Source organism: Phoca vitulina, unplaced genomic scaffold, assembly GCF_004348235.1.
Source record: "Phoca vitulina isolate PV1807 unplaced genomic scaffold, GSC_HSeal_1.0 scaffold6, whole genome shotgun sequence".
Taxonomy (NCBI): Eukaryota; Metazoa; Chordata; class Mammalia; order Carnivora; family Phocidae; genus Phoca; species Phoca vitulina.
In genome coordinates this window covers 22,256,230-22,277,033 of record NW_022589709.1, presented here as the reverse complement: position 1 = coordinate 22,277,033, position 20,804 = coordinate 22,256,230, and the positions used below count along the sequence as shown (strand labels likewise).

The window sequence follows — 20,804 nt, the reverse complement described above, 5'->3', positions numbered from 1 at the left end:
AAAAAAAGTTCACTTCTGGCCCGAGTCCCCACTCCACCCCCACCCCTGAGTCTGTGCTTTTCCCGCTTCCCTGGCCACCCCCTGCAGTTGGTCCCAGGCACCGCGTGGCCTGTGACCTTAGGGGCGCCTGCCTCAGCGGCTTCGGTGATGATTCCTAGGAACTTCCCAAGGACCAGGGCTCTGCAGGCTCCGACACGCAAGGGGTGGGGGTGAGGGGAGGAAGAGGGGAGCTGGTTGTCTGGAGAGCCCCGAGCGGCGCGCGCCAAGCTCGGACGGAGCGGGGTTCATCCCCCAGAAGCCCAGTCAGTGTCTGCCTTCCGTCCCTTCAACCCCCTGTTGGCGTTGCCACAGCCCAGACGGCGGCTAAACACCCTCTCTGGCTCTCTCCCTGACTCACTTCGCTGCGCTTCAACGCCTTTTTCTGGATGAACAAGGGTTTGCAAGTACAAATCCGCGCCCGCCATCTCGTTATTTCTCCTGTCCCTGCAACCCACGCGGGTGCTCAGGCCCGAGGCGACCGAAGTAGTCTAGGCTGCGCAGCGGCGGGCTAAGCGCCTGGCACGCACGGGCGCACGAATCCTGCGCGCCTCCGGAAGAGCCGCGCGCTGGACAGCACCCTCCCTGGGCGCGCACCTCCTCGCACCACTCGGCGCCGTGGGGCCCCGCTTCTCGTCTGGCCTTTAGAGTGGGGCAGTGAAGGTGGATGGGCGTTGGGCTTTGTGGTTTTAAGGGTTTCTTGACACCTATAGAACACCTATAGAACATGCTAGAGAAACCGCAGCCCCTGAGGTGCCCCCAATCACCCAAGAGTAGGCGCTTCTTTCCTGAAATTGATCAGGGTGCTTTGGAGAAGTGAGTGTTTTGTGGGCGAGCCCCATCAGATCTTTTCCCATTCATTTCAACTTCGTATCAGCCCCTGGGCACTATTGCATTTTAATGCCTTCACGCAGAAATGCAGCCCAACCCCCCTGCCAAAGCATCCCATTAAGTAAGCACGTGTGTTTTCTCAGTTGCCACAGAGGGAAAGAACTAGTTGAAAGTGGCCAAAAGAAATACTCAGGGTGTACAGCATGCATGAGCATCGGTAAATAGTCTTTAGAGTGGCTGCCGTTTTGGAGTGTTTTTTCCAACAAGAAAGGGGCTTAGCCATGGAAATGGCCCTGTGGGAGAAAGATACAGGTATGTGTTTCTTAAAGCACTTTCAGGTACATATCAAGGGTTTAGGGCAAAGATAAAAGGAGGAAGGTGAGGGAAATTCCTGATGATTTTACCAATGTGAAAATTCCATAGATTCGGCTAGTTCTAGTTTTTCTTTCATGTGATCAATTCAGAATTCTATAAAGGAAGAGAATGACATCAAGGAAAATCATTGGCCTAGAAGAAAAGAGCCCGTAGGCGTTTAGGGGTTATATATGTGGAGCCAGAAAGCTCTGGAGCATCAGGGAGACTCCAACTTAAGGCAACAGCATGGGTGAATATGGGCTTCATGTGCACTGGGAATGAGAGGCAAAGAGTGGTGTCTGGGCACAATGCCCCTAAGGCAGGCCTTGCAGATCTAGAGACAATTCAGTGTGGATGGAAAGAGTTTAGTGAGAAACTGGGGTAGAATTGGGCTTCCAAGTACATTGCCTGATGCCTTATTATTTGTTCTGTCAGTTTCTTTCAGGAAGATCTTCATCTTGCAACTGGTAGGGCTGGTGCTAACCTACAATTTCACTGACTGTGACTTTGAGAAGATTAGAAAGAAGTATCAGGAAGTCATTTATCAAGCCCTGGAGAAATATATGAATGGGGTAAGTGAAGAAACACTTTTAAAAAACAAATGTGTTTTCATCAAAAGAATAGGCATACCCACATACAAACTACAATTTAATTTTTAAGGAAAGAAAAATAATTTGGAAAAAATCATGGCCCAGCGTTTTGTCAAAAATTTTTACAAGTGATATTTAAATATATTGGCCTCTTAAACAACTACCTAGAAATAGGCACACATTAAGTGTGCAGATGCTGATGAGGAGCAGATATTGATAGATAACACATATCTATCAAGGTGTCTATTCTCTACCAAAGCGCTGCTAGGAAGTGCAGTAGAAAGACCGTGGGAAAGGGCTTGAGAGAGAAAAGAGAGTAAAAAAGAGGGAATTCTTGTGAGCTGAGTCCTAACTAGAGATAATAGCCCTGGGAAAGGTGCACTTCAGGTCTTTCTAGTGTTCCAGAAGCCTTAGAATGCCATTATGGGATAAGGTGCACTTCAGAGTTTTAATATATAGTAGTAATCATTTTCTTGATTATTCTTTTTTTTTTTAAGATTTTATTTATTCACTTGAGACACACACAGAGAGAGAGAGAGAGAGAGAGAGAGAGAGAGAATGAGCAGGGAGAGAGGCAGAGGGAGAGGGAGAAGCAGGCTCCCAGCTGAGCCAGGAGCCCGATGTGGGGCTCGATCCCAGAACTCTGGGATCATGACCTGAGCCGAAGGCAGATGCTCAACCTACTGAGCCACCCAGGCGCCCCTTCTTGATTATTCTAATTTCTGGATAGAGCATGCATGTGTGAAATGCATGAATGGCCACAAGGCAGATTGTGGGCATTTGAAAGATGGTATTTTTTTTTAATTTTATTTATTCATTTGAGAGAGAGAGAGAGAGAGAGAGAGAGCATGAGCAGGAGGAGGGGCAGAGTGAGAAGCAGGCTCCCCCCCCCCCCCCCGAGCCAGGAGCCCGACGCGGGGCTTGATCCCAGCACCCCGGGACCATGACCCGAGCTGAAGGCAGACGCTCAACCATCTGAGCCACCCAGGTGCCCTTGAAAGATGGTATTATTACTCACTTGTGTAGTCCAGTGTACAAGTGTGCCCAGTTTGGTGGTGGTGGGAGGGTCTCTCTCTAGGACCAGGATCCTTTGATACCCAGTTTCAAACACTAGCAGGCACTATCTGAACTCAAAGTGTTTCATTACCTTGTCAATGACAGGAACAGATGCATAGGAAACAAGTGCCTAAGTGGAAACTGCTTTCAGAGCATCCTTGAAACCTGGGAGCGGGCGGCTCCCTGGTTTTCTCCTGTGAACTAAATTTTTACCCTTCTTGTCATATATTTCTTTCTTTCTTCCAGATTAAAAGTACCGAATTCAACAACCCCATCTACTGTGAAGACCCGGTGAGTGAGTGGGTGGTCAGTACTGCTGGCTTTCTCCAGAGAGACACCAGGCGTTCCCGGGAGAGGGTATCCCGCTGTGCGTAGATCCGCAGGCGGTGGCTGGGCTCCCAGGCGACGCAGACTACGTAGTGACGCCGGGCTGCGGGAAACCTCCGGGCCGGTGCCCAGGTTGGGATACTACTAATGTTCCAATTTAGGACAAGGAAGTCTCTGTCCCTGGAGGGAGCGGGATTCCGGGAGAGTCCTCCCTCCCCCTCTCCCCGCCCGGGGGAGGAAAGGCAAATCGGGAACCGGGACCGGCAACGACGTCAGGGGAACCTCTCCCGGGGTGCAGAGCCTCGGCTTTGGGCGCCGCCTCTTGGCAGTCGCCTGGGCCCTGAGACTGGGGCGGAGCGAGAACCGGCGCGCGTCCTTTCTCCTCCAGCGCCGCTGCCACTCTCAAAACGCCCTCCTTCCTCCTCCTTCCGTGGGTTCTTTCTCCTTCTCCTCAACCGAGACTTCTTCCTCCCGCTCGAAGCGAGTGGTGGCTCCCGCTCCCCGTCCCGCACCTCCCCCGCCGCATCTTTTGTTTTTACTGTTTTTTGTTTTTCCTGGCGTTTTTCTCTTATCTCGTAAACCTTGCCTCCCCTGAGCAGCCAGATTGCCTCACTAAAATCGAACGCATTACCTTCTATCCCACCCACGGCTGCACGTCTCTCGCCAAGGAAATCTTTGCAATAGGAACTAATGCTGCGCTCACTCTCCAGTGCCCAGGCTACTCCGGAATGCAGGTAAGCCAACACATTGGACTCTCGCTTTCTAAAGCCTTGGAATTAAGCTTAAAGTGGGACTTTGTTGCAGAAGTCTTTATGATTTTTATTCAGGACCTATCTTTCCAAGAGCAAATGAGCCAGGTAAAAGCTATAGATTCAGCCCCACGTTCACGCAGAGACCCCAACCCACCTATTTCTAGGGTTCTGATTGTTTTGGCAGAACTGTAGTTCTGAACCTTAGGCAGTGTTTCAAGGTATGATCAGTAAGTCTCCTTCGTCCTAGCTGCCCGAGCATGGGAGAGTGATTATCCAAAATGGTAATTCCCAAGGACCCAACCTAGACCTTCAAAATCACAATCCCCATGCATGGGCTCCTAATGAGATCTTTACCCATTCCAAACTTTGAACAGCATTGCTTGGGCTTATCACTTAATAATGTGTGCTTCTTTCTTAAATGTTAAATTATACATTAAATCTCTACCCACGTTTGCTTAATTGCTTGTATGGCTGTCTCATTACATAATGGATATTTGTATATGCAGTTACATGCATTTGAATGGATGTGTAACTCTAAATAGAAACAGTAGTGCAGAGTGAGGAGCAGGAAATGTGGAGATGGTCTTGCCTGACTTTGAATCCTAGCCCCAAAACTTCTAAATTGACATAACTTCTAGGCTCTGTGTGCTCCGTTTCATATGCAAAATGAGGCTCATATTAGCAAGTCCCATATAGAGTGTTTATGAGGATTAAATGAGTCAATAGATGTTAAAGTACTTAGAGTAATGCCTGGCACATAATAAGTCTTCAATAAATATTTATTTCAGCAGGCAAGTAAAATAGGGCATTTATCTCCCTGATGACAAATTTTAAAAAGACAAAAGAGAGACAAGTGTGGATATGTATGACTACTGCCTGCCTTTTAACTGGTGACCTTTCTCAGTCTGCACACTAAGTGTGTGGCCAAGGCTGTCACTATTTTAGGGATTGAAGATTGAGCTATATGGTCCATCTGGATTGGGCTTGAGTTAAACGCTCAATACCAGACAGCCATGTGAAAAACCTGTTTGGCTCTATACATTCTATGAAAGAGACTGGCAAATCTACAGATGGCCATAGTGACATTCATCCATATAAAGAGCATCGAAAACAGTCTAGATCAAATTCTGGACAGCTTTTGAAAAAGGGAAAGTCTGAGTAATTTATTTCAGTCCCCTCCCAAGCCCAAAGGGAGAGCCTAAGACCAATAATATTTATGATTCACCAGATTTTAGATTATAAGATTTTTGCTTAGTAACATGATGAATTTGCTTTATCTGACTACTATGTGTCTAGAAGGCCCCAGTCTGTCACTACCCAAGAGTAATTCAGGTGAAAGAATACATGGGAAGATTATCACATCTTTTTTTTCTTTCTTTTTTTAAGTTTAAACTCCTCTTTAGTGTGTGGCACACGTAGGTGGTAGGTGGTGGGGGGGACAGAAAGGAGGAGCACTTTGGGTCCAAATAATAGGTCTACTGGATTATATCCATAAAGAGGCATACACCGTCTTCTTGAGGAACTTATGGTCTTGTCAGATCATGAAACCATCAACTGAGTCATTTACTTAGTCATTCAATAAATATTCAAGGTTTCCTACATAAAAGACATTGTGCTCAGCACTACAGGGAATACCCATGATGCAATAATAAAAACAGCACGTAAGTGAGAGCCAAGTTAAATGAAACACACTCTGAAGCACTAGAAGAGTTTCCAAAAGAAATGTCTGAGCAATTAGCAGAGGCCTTGTAATGGAGATGGCACTTGGCCTTGAACCCAGAGTGGGTGGGTGGAGAGATGGAAGGGCATTCCTCTGGAGAAAGTGTACAGGAGCAGCCAGTGAGCAGGTGTTTTGGGGACACACTTGAGAGACGGATTTGCTTAAAGAAAACCCTGCCATTCAATGGTTGTTAGAGATAGTGACAGTCTTGATGATTGACTCTCCTATTCCACAGATAAATAATACCCAGGCAAAGAAGAAAAGAAAGAAAAGAGAAGTTACAACAAATAAATGCCGGGAACAAGTTGCATACTTAATAGAACTGTGGCGTCGTTTCAGTCGCATTTCGTAGAGACAAAATACACCTCCCTTAAGGCTGTATTTCATAGCAAACAAATAAATCATCTTTATTAGGTAGATGTAATGTTAACTCTAACTGTGACATGTAAAAGACTGCCGATAGTTATTTTTTAATTATGGTAGGGGGTTTCTTAACTTATTTTTGTAAGCTTCTATTGTTTGATATGGACTTATAAGACAGGGGAAATACTATCCCTCAAGTGGAGGGGGATGTCGTGGTGATGCCTGAGCCACTGGCCCAGGTAATTTTCGGCTGCACCTACATAAGCCTTACTTCAGGCGAAGAATCTAAACACGACGTAGAAGGGGAAAGGAGAAGGTTAAGGCAGGAAAAGCTTGAACCCAGTAACATGGAAACATCTGTTTAAAAGGCAAGCATTTCTTCTACATGTACTGATACTTCTTATGTTCTCATACCAAAAACATACAAAAGAAGAAAATAAAAGCAAAAGGGGGTGCACAGAAAGTTGTACATCTAATGAAGCAGTTTGAAAGAATTTCCAAGCAAAATATTGTGGAAGTATTATAAATCAAGTTTTAAGAATTATCTGACGGGGCCCCTGGGTGGGTGGCTCAGTCGTTAAGCGTCTGCCTTCGGCTCAGGTCATGATCCCAGGGTCCTGGGATCGAGCCCCACATCGGGCTCCCTGCTCAGCGGGAAGCCTGCTTCTCCCTCTCTCACTCCCCTGCTTGTGTTCCCTCTCTCGCTGTGTCTCTCTCTGTCAAATAAATAAATAAAATCTTAAAAAAAAAAAAAGAATTATCTGACAAGAGTGATATATATGCAAGTAGATTCTGAAGAAGTGCCTTTGTTAAAACTAAAATATATATATTTTTAAATTTATGGAATATATTTTTAATTTATTTGTAAGCACTTTTAAAAATGTACATATTGCTTTGTAATTGACACTATATATTTCTTAATAAAACAATTCTCAAATTAGCTTCTTATGACTGGTCTTTTTGATGTAGTAGTTTCACACACAACTTTCTGAGGGACATCACCTTTCTTCAGCTCTTCTTTTGAGGTCTAGCCTTAATTTTTATTTATTTTAATTAAAAATGTTTTTACTGAGGTATAATTGACATATAACATTATATTAGTTTCAGGTGTACAACATAGTGATTCAGTATTTGCATATATTGGAAAATGATTGTCACACCCAGTAAGCCTGGTTAGTATCTGTGATGAAACTAATTTTTTTGTGATGAAGACTTTTAAGATCTACTTTTCTTCAGTTCGTTACCTCCCCTCATCCTTGAAGCCCACTGGCTACTCCCCTCTTGCTTTGTGCCTTGGCCCTGCCTATGGAGAGAATATTTGAGGATAGGTGGCTTCAAGATACATTCCAATTATCTTTTTCCTAAGTTGTGCCTCTAGTCCTCCCTTCCCCTGTTTAACTTCCCCCACATCTGGAAGAGACAATGGAGACTGAGGTAAACAATGCCAAATCCATTCTCTTATCCCGGAATGCCTGCTGCCAGCTTAGAGCAGCAGGTACCCGCTCGCTCGCCTTTCAGTGGGAGGGGCCACCCTAGCTATAGAGCCCAGGCCAAAATAGAGCAGATAGCGGTATGTTGATTTTTCCTTGAGTGGAAACTTTCCCCTGACCGCTGCTCTGAGGGCTGGTTCTCACAGAAGAAGAGAGGTTCAAGGTCCCTAAATCCATCTTACCTGCCAACAGGTAAGAAGAAGCTTACATTATATATCCAAAAAGCATTTATGGAGCACCTAGTGTGTGCCATGCCTTCAGCCAAGTACCAGGGATACAAAAGTAAATAAAACACAGCTTTTACCCAGAGAAGCTCAGAGTGTTGCCGAATAGGCAGTTTCCTTTGCCCTAAGGGAATTTCCTTTGCCCTCTTTCCAAAATAAAGTCCTCTAAAGAAAGACCCAGCCCAGGGCCCTAAAATACCATCATAAGAGAAACTCCTTTGGGTCTAGCACAGGCTAGTATTCATTAATTTCCTATGCAAAAGGTGGGGAAAGAGATGGCAGTTTAAGCCCATTAACTCCATTTTACTAGAGGTTAACTGACGAGATTACACTAAACTGTGCAAAGAAATATTTTCACAATTTTTCTCAAGGTGTTTGCCAATTTCCCTGTAAGCAGAGAGGAATGAAGAACTGAAGATAGAAGAGGCAGCTCAAAGTCATCTGACTGAAAGCAGTTTCTTTGAGTTTCCTGCTTTATCTTTAAAATTTTGTGTAATTTATATATTTTATTTTTCTATGTACCCCATAGGTGTTTTAATATAAAAGTAATCATTTGAATTACTTACTATCAATAAAAGTAATGTGCAAGAAGATGCACATATTAATCTAGTAAGAACTTTTCCAAATGTAAAGAAAACGTGGATTATATATGTCTACTTTTTGAAATGCACTGAGGTTTTCAGGGTGGATTCATTTATAGTCCGTTTTATAAATGTTCCATGGTCAATGGAAAGAAAGTTGCAAATTCTGGTTTAAGCGTATATACTTACTGGGGCTCCTTTGTTAATTAGGCTATTTACATCATCTATATTCCCATCTCATGAGATGGAAACAAAGAAGCATGCAGCAGCCATTGCAGTTGGCAGTTACCATAGATCATCTTTCAGATGAAGCTGTGAATGGCAGAGAAATAAGATGGAAAGAACCTGAGGTTTTAAGTGCACAAGAGAATGGGTGGATCGACCAAACTTGAAGTCCCTCCTAATTTCCCACTGTGTGAGTGAGATGAGTAAAGGTTTGGTTTTGGTTTTGAGTCTGTGTGATTATTGTCACTTACTGTTGAAAGGTGCAATTTAGAAAGCCAACAAGAGATAGAAGTTAGGCTCTTATTTAAGGAATAATTTGAAGTGGGGTTTGGTGTGGGGGGGGTGGTGAGCAAGATGAAGCCAGGCCTTAATATAATGGGGAACAAAGCCTAAGTTGTGACCTGGGATGGAAGGGGCAGGACTGGAGAAGTTAGCATATAAAAGGAATACCACTCTTTAGCATATTTCATATTGCTTCCTCTAAACAAGTCTCTTCTTGCCTTGGAGATTATAGCTAAGCTGCTACTTTTCTAGAATGTGCTCACGGATGCCCTGCTTTTATGACCCTGTTCCCTTCCCTTCTACTCTCCTGTCCACTATTTATGCTTCTTATGGGGAAAGAGATGGTAATGGATTTCAAATTGTGTTGAGGATGAATTTAGACTGTGTTTGGAGCAGATATCTTGGATATGAAAATTTGTGGAATAATTTGGGGTAAATAGATCACATGGATGTGGAATTTGAGGAAAACCTGGTGAAATCTTATGAGAATGGCTCCTACTTTATCCTGGTACAATGTCTAACACATAGTGGATTCTCAGTAAATATGCTGAGTAAATGAATAAATGAATTAAACTGAAATTAAAAGTTAAATACCTGTTTCCCAAGAATAAACTGTTCCTTAGGCTTTCATTAGTCAGAAGTGGAATTGGCAGCAGCAGCTATCAGATGAGCTATCTGGTGTCTGCCACCTGCTTTCTCCCCAACGTTACTTCTCTAGGTATCTAAAAGGCAAGAAATTATCATATTCCAAAATGAATCAATGTTGTTGCAGTCTGCCACTCTTCTCCATAGGCTTCTTTTTTTTTTTTAATATTTTATTTATTTGACAGAGAGGGAACATAAGCAGGGGGAGTGGGAGAGGGAGAAGCAGGCTTCCCGCTGAGCAGGGAGCCCGATGTGGGGCTCGATCCCAGGACCCTGAGATCACGACCCAAGCCGAAGGCAGACGCTCAATGACTGAGCCACCCAGGCGCCCCCTCCATAGGCTTCTTAACAACCCTCTTCTACCTAACCCCTTCCCCCCAAAATGCAAAATAAAGCATTTATGCATTAAACATCCACTAAGCCTTTATTTTATGTCATCCCTGGGCACATAGCTGAGAACATGGATAACTTGAAAATCTTAAAATCCTACCAAAGGATATTTATCATTTATGAACCTTGTGTCCCTTACCTCCTGTAACACAGCCTTAATACTTCTATAAAGAAAAACATACTACACTTTTCTTTAAAAAAATCATTTTTATATGCTAATTTTCACACATTTCTCCAGAATTCCTATAGGCTCTCGCCAGGTTATACTGAGATAATAACCATTAATTCCCATTGGCTTGTGACAACAACAGTTAGTTGTCACTCATGTTACAACTGGCAACTGCAAATCAGCTCCAGGTTTTGTCCACATACATTCTCATTCCAGGACCCAGGCTGAAAAAGCAGCCTTATCTGGAATATGTCTTCCTCTTGTGGCAGAGGAAAAGAGCAAGTGACTTGGCAGAAACATGCAATAACTCTTCAAGCTTCTGCTGGGACATGGTGTACATCATATATGCTCCTGTGCAATGACCAAAGCAAGTCAAATGTTCCCTACCCTGTCTACAAAGGATTTGCTATAAGGCTGGGGCAACAGACAGGGATATAAATCTTCCTATAGGGAGGGAGTATAAATATTGGGAATCCTAAAATAATAGACACAGCTCATTACTCTGGGAGGGGATATGACTGATATAGGAAAGAAAAAACATTTCACATTTTTAGCATTTTATATATAGGTTTTTTTTTCCAGAAGCAAATGTTTATTAAGTACCTCTTTTGTTCCAGGCACTGTTCTGGGTGCTTGTTATGTATCAATGAACAAAACAAAGAAAATAAATCTCTACTTTCATTGAACTTATCCACTAAAATATTAAAATAAAATAAAATAAAATAAACCTATTAGATAAGCTAATGGTATAGTAAGCAGCTCTTCTCTCTTTTTGAATTTGAATAAATACTTGCAGGTAATTAGCATCTTGATCACTGTCAAAGCACACCCCAAACATGGCGAGAAATGTGCACTGCTATTGAGAAATCCAGGGTAAAAATGAAAGTTCAAGTAAGTACAACATGTCAGGAACCAGATAACAAGCTATCATTCTGTTAGTATCTGCTCTTTAATTACCCAAACATCCCAAGTGTTCAAGACCCTTTTGTGCCAGATATTATAAATCAAGATTTTCTTGTTTAAGAATGTACTAGTCAGATGTTTAAGTTAGCTGACATGTTATTCTCATCTTTGAAATAAAATGTAACATTGTAGAACTAAAGAAATTTAAGAGATTATCTTCTTAGGCCTCTGTTCATTAGATATAATTGGTAAGACCTCTTCATCATTGTCTACAAATATGGTCATGTGCATTTTTATTTTTATATGTCACTTGATCCAAATCTTATTAGATGCCAAGATTTTTTTTTATAAATGAAAACCATAAGAAATAAAACAATAAGGATAAGAGGTTATTATGTATGTTGAACTTTCGTCCTTGGTTCTTAGGTCACCACTGTCTTAGTTCATTTTTACATGCTCAGAGTCTATTCCCCAAACCTACATCTTGGATGGGCAGCAGGCTCCAGAGACATGGAGCTACACTATCAGCCATCTCCAGCATTCCAAGGTACTTCTAAGTTATAATCATCTGCCCAGACTCCCCTTCCCATTATGATTAGTTCCTTGTTAGAGCCCTCACTCTGGTTTTGACAGCAGACCTCAGAGTACTATTTCAAGCCAGGTCTCCTGATAACATTTAAATTGTATCTGTTTTCACCCAGGGGGCATCTGCACCCATCCAAGTTGCCCAAGTAATCAGTTCCCTCACTCAAGTCATAGCTGTACTCACCAGAGTCTATAAGGGCTCCCCTTGAGTTTGAAATGTCCCATTGCAGCTTTCACCCAGGGCAATCAAACATACTGATCTCTCTGCTCTATGCTTGATCAAGTCCATTCAGTTTATTTGTTATCACAATGATGAAAAACTGCTCCAAGGATACTCATTGTTGTCTTCTGTAGGAAGCCAAACCATGAGCACCAGTTAAAGAGGAAACTCAGGCCTAGAGAAGTTAAGTGATGTGGGTCAAATGGTAGAAAAGGACAACACCTACTTCAGTATTCTATTACATTACACTTTGATTCAGATGTCCATCTTCTTATAGCTACATCTGTGTTTCTAAAGATCTCCTATATAGCTTGGAACAAGGCAAAGTCAGTCCATAGAGTTCTCCCTGGCTTCCCTTGTAAAGAATCACTACCATATCAACACCATTAGCACACACTTAGGCCACACTGCTATGCTGGTGCAACACATATCTATATTAAGCACATCTACATTAAATTGATTATTAGTGCCAGAGAATGAAAACTTACATTGCAAGTGAAATTTGGAGTTATGAATAATTTTGCTTTAGTAGGTAATGATGCTTGCTGGTACTGTGGGTCAGAACTCAACACCACATTGTCAAAATAAAGTAGTATACTGTTCTTAACCGGTTGGTATGAAAAAGAATGCCTACTGCAAAAGCATTTTCCAGTTTTTCATTAAGTAGTATTAATTTTAACATTCTTTTAGGGACACCTGGGTGGCTCAGTCAGTTAGGTGTCCAACTTTTGATTTTGCGTCAGGTCATGATCTCAGGGTCGTGAGATCAAGTCCTGTGTCAGGCTCCAAGCTCAGTGCAGAGACTGCTTAAAATTCTCTCTCCCTCTGTCCCTCCCCCCACTCATGCTCCCTTCTCTTTCTGTCTCTCTCTCTCTCAAATAAATAAATACATACATAAAATCTTTAAAAAATATATAACATTTTTTACTAGAAAGAGAAAAGAGAAATCATATTCAACTCTTACTCTATTTCTGCAAGTTAAATTGAGCTCTATAGATCATCTCTGTGTTGCTAATGCTAACTAATGAAACCTCAGAATCTAGCCTTAAAATGCAATAATACAGAATATTTTTTATATTATCAAAAGAAAGCTTAGACAAAGATGAAGGAGCTCTCTCACCCCTGCACCCACAGAGAAGGAGAGATCATTCTTTGTCATTAACTATTCCAAAGAATATGATTTGATAAAACATCATATTGTAAATTTTTACAAGAATAATCTGGTTTTCCTATGAAATATTTGGACTCAGGTAAATAATCACAAATTTTATAAGCTTCTTTTTTCCTCTATTACTATAAATCTGGTTTTGGGGGAAGTAGTTTTTGGTTGGAAAGCTCTTATAAGACTGAAAATTTTAGAAATTGTTGTCAATTCTATAACCTGTAATTCTGATTGGCGCCATTTTCAAAAAATAGTGGGGGTGGGAGGTAAGGGTGGGCGCTGGGGGGGTAGGAGGGGAGATATCAGGAAGGAAAGTAAAAAAAATGTACATTACAGTTTTCATAGAACAAGATATTGAAACTTTAGTGGTATTTTTAATTAATATTGTTATTAAAGCATTATGGTTTGTCATTTTAGTTCAAAACTATTAAGAGTTTTAATTTCCTGAGATGAGATAGTATGAAAAGATAGAACAAAGAATTCTGCTCCTATGATCTTCTTCTGTAAAAAAATAAAGAGCCCTACTTCCATTTTTACCTATTACGAATGGCATCTCTAATTGGGTATTATTTTTAGGCTCTCCAGTTGGGGCTATCCCAGAATACAAAGAAAAAAATTGTATTTATGCTTTAAGGCTATTGCTGTGGCTGGTGACAGAGACCACCTCCCTCTAGAGATGTTAAAAATGATGAAAAGTTGTTTTCCCAGTTTCTTTCATTACTAAAACATGAACTCACAGTGTAGCCTTGGCCGATAGGACTTGAAGTAAGTCTGCTGAAGGAATTCTGGAAAATGCTTTCTTTTCTTATTCTTAACTTGATATTTTGTTTCTCCATGTTATGTTTGGAATAGCTGCAGTCAGCTGTTCAAACCAAACCAAACCAAACAAAAAAAACTAGACAGACCTTTCCCAGAAGCCTCTCAAAAGACAGCTTCTAAGATCTCATTGGCCAGAATTAGGTCTCCAGCCTTTGCCTAACCCAGTTGCAGGCAAGAAAAATGTTAGTGGTTAATGCTGGTTGTGAGCTGAGACCACAGCTGGGTGACAGGTTGTAATACCTACACATGGCCTCTCTACGTGGTTTCTCCACATGAGCCAGTTTGGGCTTTCTCTCTGCGTGGAGGCTGACTCCAAAAGTGGGCATTGCAAGAGAGCAAAGTGGGAATGCAAGGGGTTTTTATGATCTAGTCTTGAAAGTCACATGCTCACCATACTTTATTATCTGAAGCAGTCAAAAAGATTCACCCAGGTTCAAAGGGGAGGAGATAAAGATCCCAAGACTGGACGGTAGTAGTAGTAGTGTCAAGATCACATCTTATTAAGAGCATGAGGATGGGTGATATTTTTGCAATCATTTTTGGAAACACAATCAGCTACAGAATGAAACTTCTTCTAAAGTCTCAAAGTTGAGAACAAGTAACCATTCTCTCCCCATGTCTAAAGAAACCTTGCAAATTCATTTAGGACTTGCTTAAGAGATGGCCAGACTGATCCAGTGACTATAACCAGATCACAATCCGAGAAAGACAGTTGTAATTAGAAGATTCTTTAAAGAGAATTTGTAGATGTAGAGAGAGCTGTGGTTTCCCCACCAATCCTTACTAAGAAGGGGGGACCTGAGTTGCTCAATACCCGTAATTCTTAAGCTAAATGTTGTGCCCCCTCCAAAAAATTATAGAGATTAGAAGTATGTACAAGCAAGTGACTCTATTGAGTTGCAGAATTTTGTAGGCTCACCCCAAGCCCACCTAAATGAAATGCAAGATACTACTTGGAAGATCCTCATATGTGTCTTTGAAGATGAGTCAGAGTGCATAAAAAAATAAAAAGTTCTCATTGGGGAGAACTCTAGGGAGGGAAACTGGTCATAATAGACTGCAATGACTAGGATCTTGAGAGAGATCAAGAGTTGGTCAGGATGCATGAGACCGAGGACATCTGATACTCAAGCGAGTTCTACCAGAAGTACCTTCTAAATATGATGTTTACCTTGTATTTTCCTTTCCCTGATCCAAAAGGAGCAGACTCAAAGCGGCAGGGGTAAGGAGAGTAAAAGAAAAGGTTAGGAGGAGTAGGTCCAGTTCTTGTCCTTTCTGAAGATGGTTCTCTAATTTTTCCTTTAGTTCTTTTTTTTTTTAATGTTAAGTTAGCCAACATACAGTACATTAGTTTTTGATGTAGTGTTCAAGGATTCATTAGTTGCAATTGACACCCAGTGCTCCTTTTGTTCTATAAACATTCTCAGCCCCTCCCCCACCTCCTTGACTAGGCAGAATCATTTTGTTTTAAAGTTTGTTTCTCTGTGCTTCTGACCCAAACATTTCTAACCAAGACAGATATAAAGAATATTAGGAGAGTGAGGAGGATACACAGGAGTAAAACAAGAGAGTTTTCTTAGGAAAATCAGTTTCTTAGTTTTGAAATTTGGATATACCTCTCCTGTATCATGAGGTTGCTGTCAAGATGTCAGCAAGGCTGCTGTCATCTGAAGGCTGCAGGCTTGACTAGGGCTGAAGGATCTGGATTCAAGGTGCTTTTACTCACATACCTAGCAAGGTAATTCTGGTGGGTGGCAGGAGGCTCTCAATTCCTTGCCATATGAAAGGCTCTATAGGACTCCTTGAGTATCCTCTCAACATGGCTGTTGACTTCCTGCAGAGCAAATGACCCAAAAGGGAGCAAGTCAAAATCTTCAAAGTCTTTTATGACCTAGCCTGGTTATACAAATCAACCCTATTTAATGTGAGAGGGAACTACACAAGGGTGTTGAATACCAGGAGGTAAAAATCACTGAAGGCCATCTTGGAGGCTGGTGATCACAATACATGAAGTCACCAACTACTCAGAAACAGTCATATTTAACCCTTTTTAAAAAGTTAGAAATGACAGGGGCGCCTGGGTAGCTCAGTTGGCTAAGCGTCTGCCTTGGGGCTCAGGTCAAGATCCCGGACTCCCTGCTCAGTGGGGGCAGGTGAAAGGGGGGGGTGGGGTGGGGCTGGGGGTGGTAGTCTGCTTCTCCCTCTGCCCTTCGCCCTGCTCATGCTCTCTCTCACTCTCTCAAATAAATAAATAAAATCTTTTTAAAAAAAAAGTTAGAAATGACAACATGGCACAGCTGTATATTTAATTTACCTGAATATTGTGAAGCCCTAGTATGTTGAATTAAATTGAAAATGATCATTTGTCAATGATCTACTATATCCACATTTTCTTTTATTCTAACTTGTGACTAGTATCCTTGGGGGGCAAAAAGAGTAAGAGCTAGTTTTTTCTCCCATCACACATTCACACACTTGGCTGGCGGCTGAATAACAAGCAACTCAGGGAGGCAACTGGTGGAAAGAATTAAATTTGGCCAACTGTTAAACTGGAAAACTCACAATCAGCCCATAACATCCGCCCTTTAAAAAATCACAGCACAATAGCTAGCACGCGCATCTACTGCTACTATACTGGATTTCCCATGATGGTTCTAATTTTTTTAAACTTTTGCCTCACTGTCCAGTTGTAGGTTAAAGAACATAAACCTGATTGTCAGGCCTAAATTCAAATTGCTATACTACCATTAATTAAGTGACCCTTCACAAGTTAGGTAATCTCATCAAATATCCAGGGTTTTAATTTAATTATTAAATTTATTATTTATATATATAAATATATATAAATATAATAAATTTATATTAAATTTATATAAATTATAATAATTTAATAAATTATTAAATTTAATATCATCAAATATCCAGGGTTCAAATTTTCCCCATAGTCTCATGGTTTTATACATTTTTATAATTACACGTTTAACTTGACTCCATCTGTGTTAAGATCTGGTTACATCTGGTCTCCCTTCACCGTTCTGGGCGTAGCGCTTCCCCTGTCGCTCCCCTCCTACAAGGTCCCACTGAAAAGTATCCGGTTTCTTCCAGCTGCACCAGAACTGGAGAGTATAGCTGGAGCACTGGAGACTGTGGCCCGCGGAACCGAAGTCGCGCCTCCCCTGCGAGCTCCGGAGGGAATTCTTTTTCAATTGCACTAGAGCAATCTTCCCTAAAGCCATTGGCAGCGGGCACCGGAAGCGCTTATAAGTGTGTAGAGCCGGCAGAGTACTGTGCCACGAGAGGCCGTGAAGGGCAAGGTCCGTCGTTTCCATCGGGACTGGAGCGCAGAGGAACCCGGACCGCAGTAGCGATGGAGCGGGGCGCGGGGGATCGCACAGGCAGCGCGCTCTTCGCTGGGTTCCGGGCCTTGGGGCTTTTTAGCACCGACATTCCACACGTGGTGCGGTTCAGTGCGCTGAAGCGCCGATTCTACGTGACGACCTGCGTGGGCAAGAGCTTCCACACCTATGACGTGAGTGACTTTTCCTTCGCCCGCTTCCCAGGAATCACTCTCCCGAGCCCCCGCACTTTCCAGGGGGCAATCCAGCTCTCCTCCCCCGCCGATCCAGGGCTTCCCTTTCTGCGGGTCTCTTCCTTAACCCCAACCTATTCTATTTCACCGCCGCTTCACATCCACGTGCTGCTTAATTTAGCCCTTGCAGTACGCTTGGGGCGACTTTCGGAGGCAGTCTCGCTAGGGGAAAGGACCAGAGTACGTTTAAGTTCCGTGGCAACATATTCACTAAATATCTATTGACGTTCCCTTGAAGATGTAAATGTGATTAAGACAAGTCCTAGCCCCCTGAATTCTTAACGAGAAAGACTTGTAAGACATTTTATTGTGCAGTTTCTGACCCACGCTGGATTAGAAATTTAGACTAAAATACATTGGGAAGAACTGGAGGGGGTGAGATTAATTATGATTTGGGGGACTGTCCACATTTGGTAGTAAACTAATTTCCTTAAAACTTCCCCAGAGCATCTATTTCTACCAACATTGAGGGTCTGGCACCGTGCCTCTTAGTCTAAGCCTTGCAGCAATTTCTTTCCCTACGAGATATGTATGGTTTTTCCGGAGCACCCTTATGTAAACTAGAAAACAATTCCAGAAGTTAAGTTATTTGCCCCAGGTCTTCCTGCCTGTTAGTTGATGGTTTTTCTCCTTTAATTTCTCATCAATCATTGTTAATAGTCTTTCATTGCTGTTTACTTTTTTCCTTTATCTCCAAATGAATGTATGCTCTGTGAAAGCAGGGACCTTTTCTTGATGAGGAGGATTATAATAGTCACTGTTAATTAAGTACTTTTTCTGGAAACCGAGCTGTAAAGTTGTATTCTTTGAGGGATTGTGGAAATCAAACGGGTTATTAACAAGAAGAGGTAGTTGTTGGTAGCTGGTTGAGTTAGTGGGAGAGGAAAGTGAGGGCCATTCTCAAGGTGGAGATGGTGGTGGTGATGGCAGCTAACATTTATTGAGCATTAACTGTGACTGGTTCTGTTCTGTTTTACACACAAATTTTACATATTGAATACTCATAATGATCCCATTAAGCAGGACCTATTTTATTTTTTTCAAAGATTTTATTTATTTATTTGAGAGAGAGAATGAGAGCGAGAGAGCATTAGAGGGGGGAGGGTCAAAGGGAGACGCAGACTCCCCGCTGAGCAGGGAGCCCGATGCGGGTCTCGATCCGGGGACTCCAGGATCATGACCTGAGCCGAAGGCAGTCGCTTAACCAACTGAGCCACTCAGGCGCCCAAGCAGGATCTATTTTAATAATTATTTTATAGATGAGGAACTTGAGGCAAGGGGGGATGGGGGTGGGGTAACTTTGTCAAGGTCATAGGCTGGATCAGTAACCATGGATTGGGGTCAACTAACTACAGCCTGCAAGCCAAACCTGCTCACCATTTGTTTTTGTATACTCGTAACATTTTTATTTATTTATTTTACAGCTAGTGTGTGTGTTTATTCTAATATAACAACCTCCCAAGTAAATTTTGCACAGTGGTAGGATGCAATATAATTAAATTTTGGCATGTGATGGAGACCTGTGTCTACTTCCATTTAAGAAATAGGATATTTAGGGGCGCCTGGGTGGCTCAATCGTTAAGTGTCTGCCTTTGGCTCAGGTCATGATCCCAGGGTTCTGGGATCGAGCCCCGCATGGCTCGGCGGGAAGCCTGCTTCTGCCTCTGCCACTCCCCCTGCTTGTGTTCCCTCTCTCGCTCTGTCTCTCTCTGTCAAATAAATAAAATCTTAAAAAAAAAAAAAAGAAATAGGATATTTAATTTGATCTCCAAGGGCCCTTCAATCTTAGGATTCTAGCATCTCTGGGATTTGAATTTCCACTTATACCTCTTTGAGCTCTGTGCTTTAGAGGTGGGTGGTTTTGACATTTTTAAATGGTTGAGGAAAAAAATCAAAAGAATGATAATAGGTCATGGCATATGAAAATTACATGAAAATCAAATTTCTGTATCCATAAATCGTATTTATTGGAATAGAGCCATACACATTTGTTTATGTATTATATGTGGTTGTTTTCATGTTTTATTAGCAGTTCAGCAAAGACCACATAGCCTACAAAGCCCTAAAATATTTACTATATGACTCATTATAGAAAACGTTTGTCTACCCCTTCCATCACTACTCCTGATGAAATAGTTGAAAATATAAGCTTTCCTAATAATGAAAAATTGGGATCAGTAAGTGTCTTTTTAAGGAAAGATGGCATAGCAAACTTACATATGAGATTACATTTTAATTTTCAGGTGTTAAATTTTCATTAACAAAAGCAATTACAATCTAACCATTTTTTTTTTCTTTTTTAAAACAGGTTCAGAAACTTAGTCTGGTTGCAGTAAGTAAGTGTAAACTTTATTCTGAATCTATGCATGTTTAGTGTCTTTTAAAAATCTTAAAAATTCTAACATTAATTTAAGACTTACAGAGTATATAAGAAATCCAGTGTGTAGTTCTGATAAACTTACATAGTTAAAAAAAGAGTCCAGGTTAGGATCATATGTTACATTTAGTTGTCCTGTCTCTTGAGTCTTTTTAAATTTGTGTTTCACAGCATTGACACTTTTGAAGAGTATAGGCTAGTTCTTTTATAGAATGTCCTTCAATTGGACTTTTTCTAATGTTTCCTCATGATTAGATTCAGGTTATGCCCTGTGGCAAGAATAACAAAAGAAATAATGCAGAATTCTCAGTGAATCATATTAGCAGGCACATGCCATTGGTTAGTTCTGTTCCTGGCAGTGATAACTTTGATCATTTTATTAAGGCGACATTTGTCAGGAGGCTCCATTTTAAAGTTTTACCTGTTATAATTAATAAGTATCTTGTGGTAAGATCCATTGAGACTATGTCAATATTCTATTACTCTTCAAAGTTTTACCTGTTGTTTTTATCATTTAGTGATGATTCTTGCCTGAACCAGTTATTAGAATGATTACCAAATAGTGATTTTCTGATTCCATCATTCCTTCTACTATAAGGAAGAGTTTTCCCTTTCCTCCATTTTGATATTTCTTTCCAATGGAAGGAATATTTATTTTGGGGGGAACTGTTTAACAGAATAAAGGGCTTGCCAGGGTTGAGAGATTCTAATTTTACCATCAGATATGATCATTGTAACAGAAACAGAGGACTTCATTAGTCTGATAAAAAAATTTTTTAAAGATTATAGAAGGCAAGAGAAGGGCACTATAATGTAAGTTGAATACAAAGTGAATGATAAACCTATAAAAATAGTATTTGGGAAATGAAATCTTAAAATGGAATATGTAGCGTGAAAAATACTTAAAACAATCCTCTATCTTCTAAATCTCCTGCCCCCAAGATGGAATAAAAAGAAAATGCCAGTGTGACCATGATAGAGAGGAGTGAAGAAATCATATCACATGAGAAATGGCTAGAGATGATAGGCACATTTACCTCGGAGACTGAACAGATACCATATTTTTCATTGTAGGGGTCAGAATGTAGAGTATCATGTTGAGTTTTTCTGAGGT

At 41.4% G+C, this 20,804-nt stretch overlaps 1 protein-coding gene across 1 annotated transcript in view; it reads left to right on the top strand.

Moving 5' to 3' along the window:
- Positions 1-3,797: 3,797 nt before the first annotated feature.
- The window catches only part of WDR36 (WD repeat domain 36), a 48,801-nt gene continuing 31,794 nt past the window's right edge, over positions 3,798-20,804 (top strand). Inside the window, exons 1-3 of the mRNA XM_032403872.1 lie at positions 3,798-3,928; positions 16,830-17,253; positions 19,622-19,649. Of these exons, the coding sequence (XP_032259763.1) occupies positions 3,885-3,928; positions 16,830-17,253; positions 19,622-19,649 (496 nt within the window). The 5' untranslated portion in view covers positions 3,798-3,884. The remainder of the gene's footprint in view (positions 3,929-16,829; positions 17,254-19,621; positions 19,650-20,804) is intronic.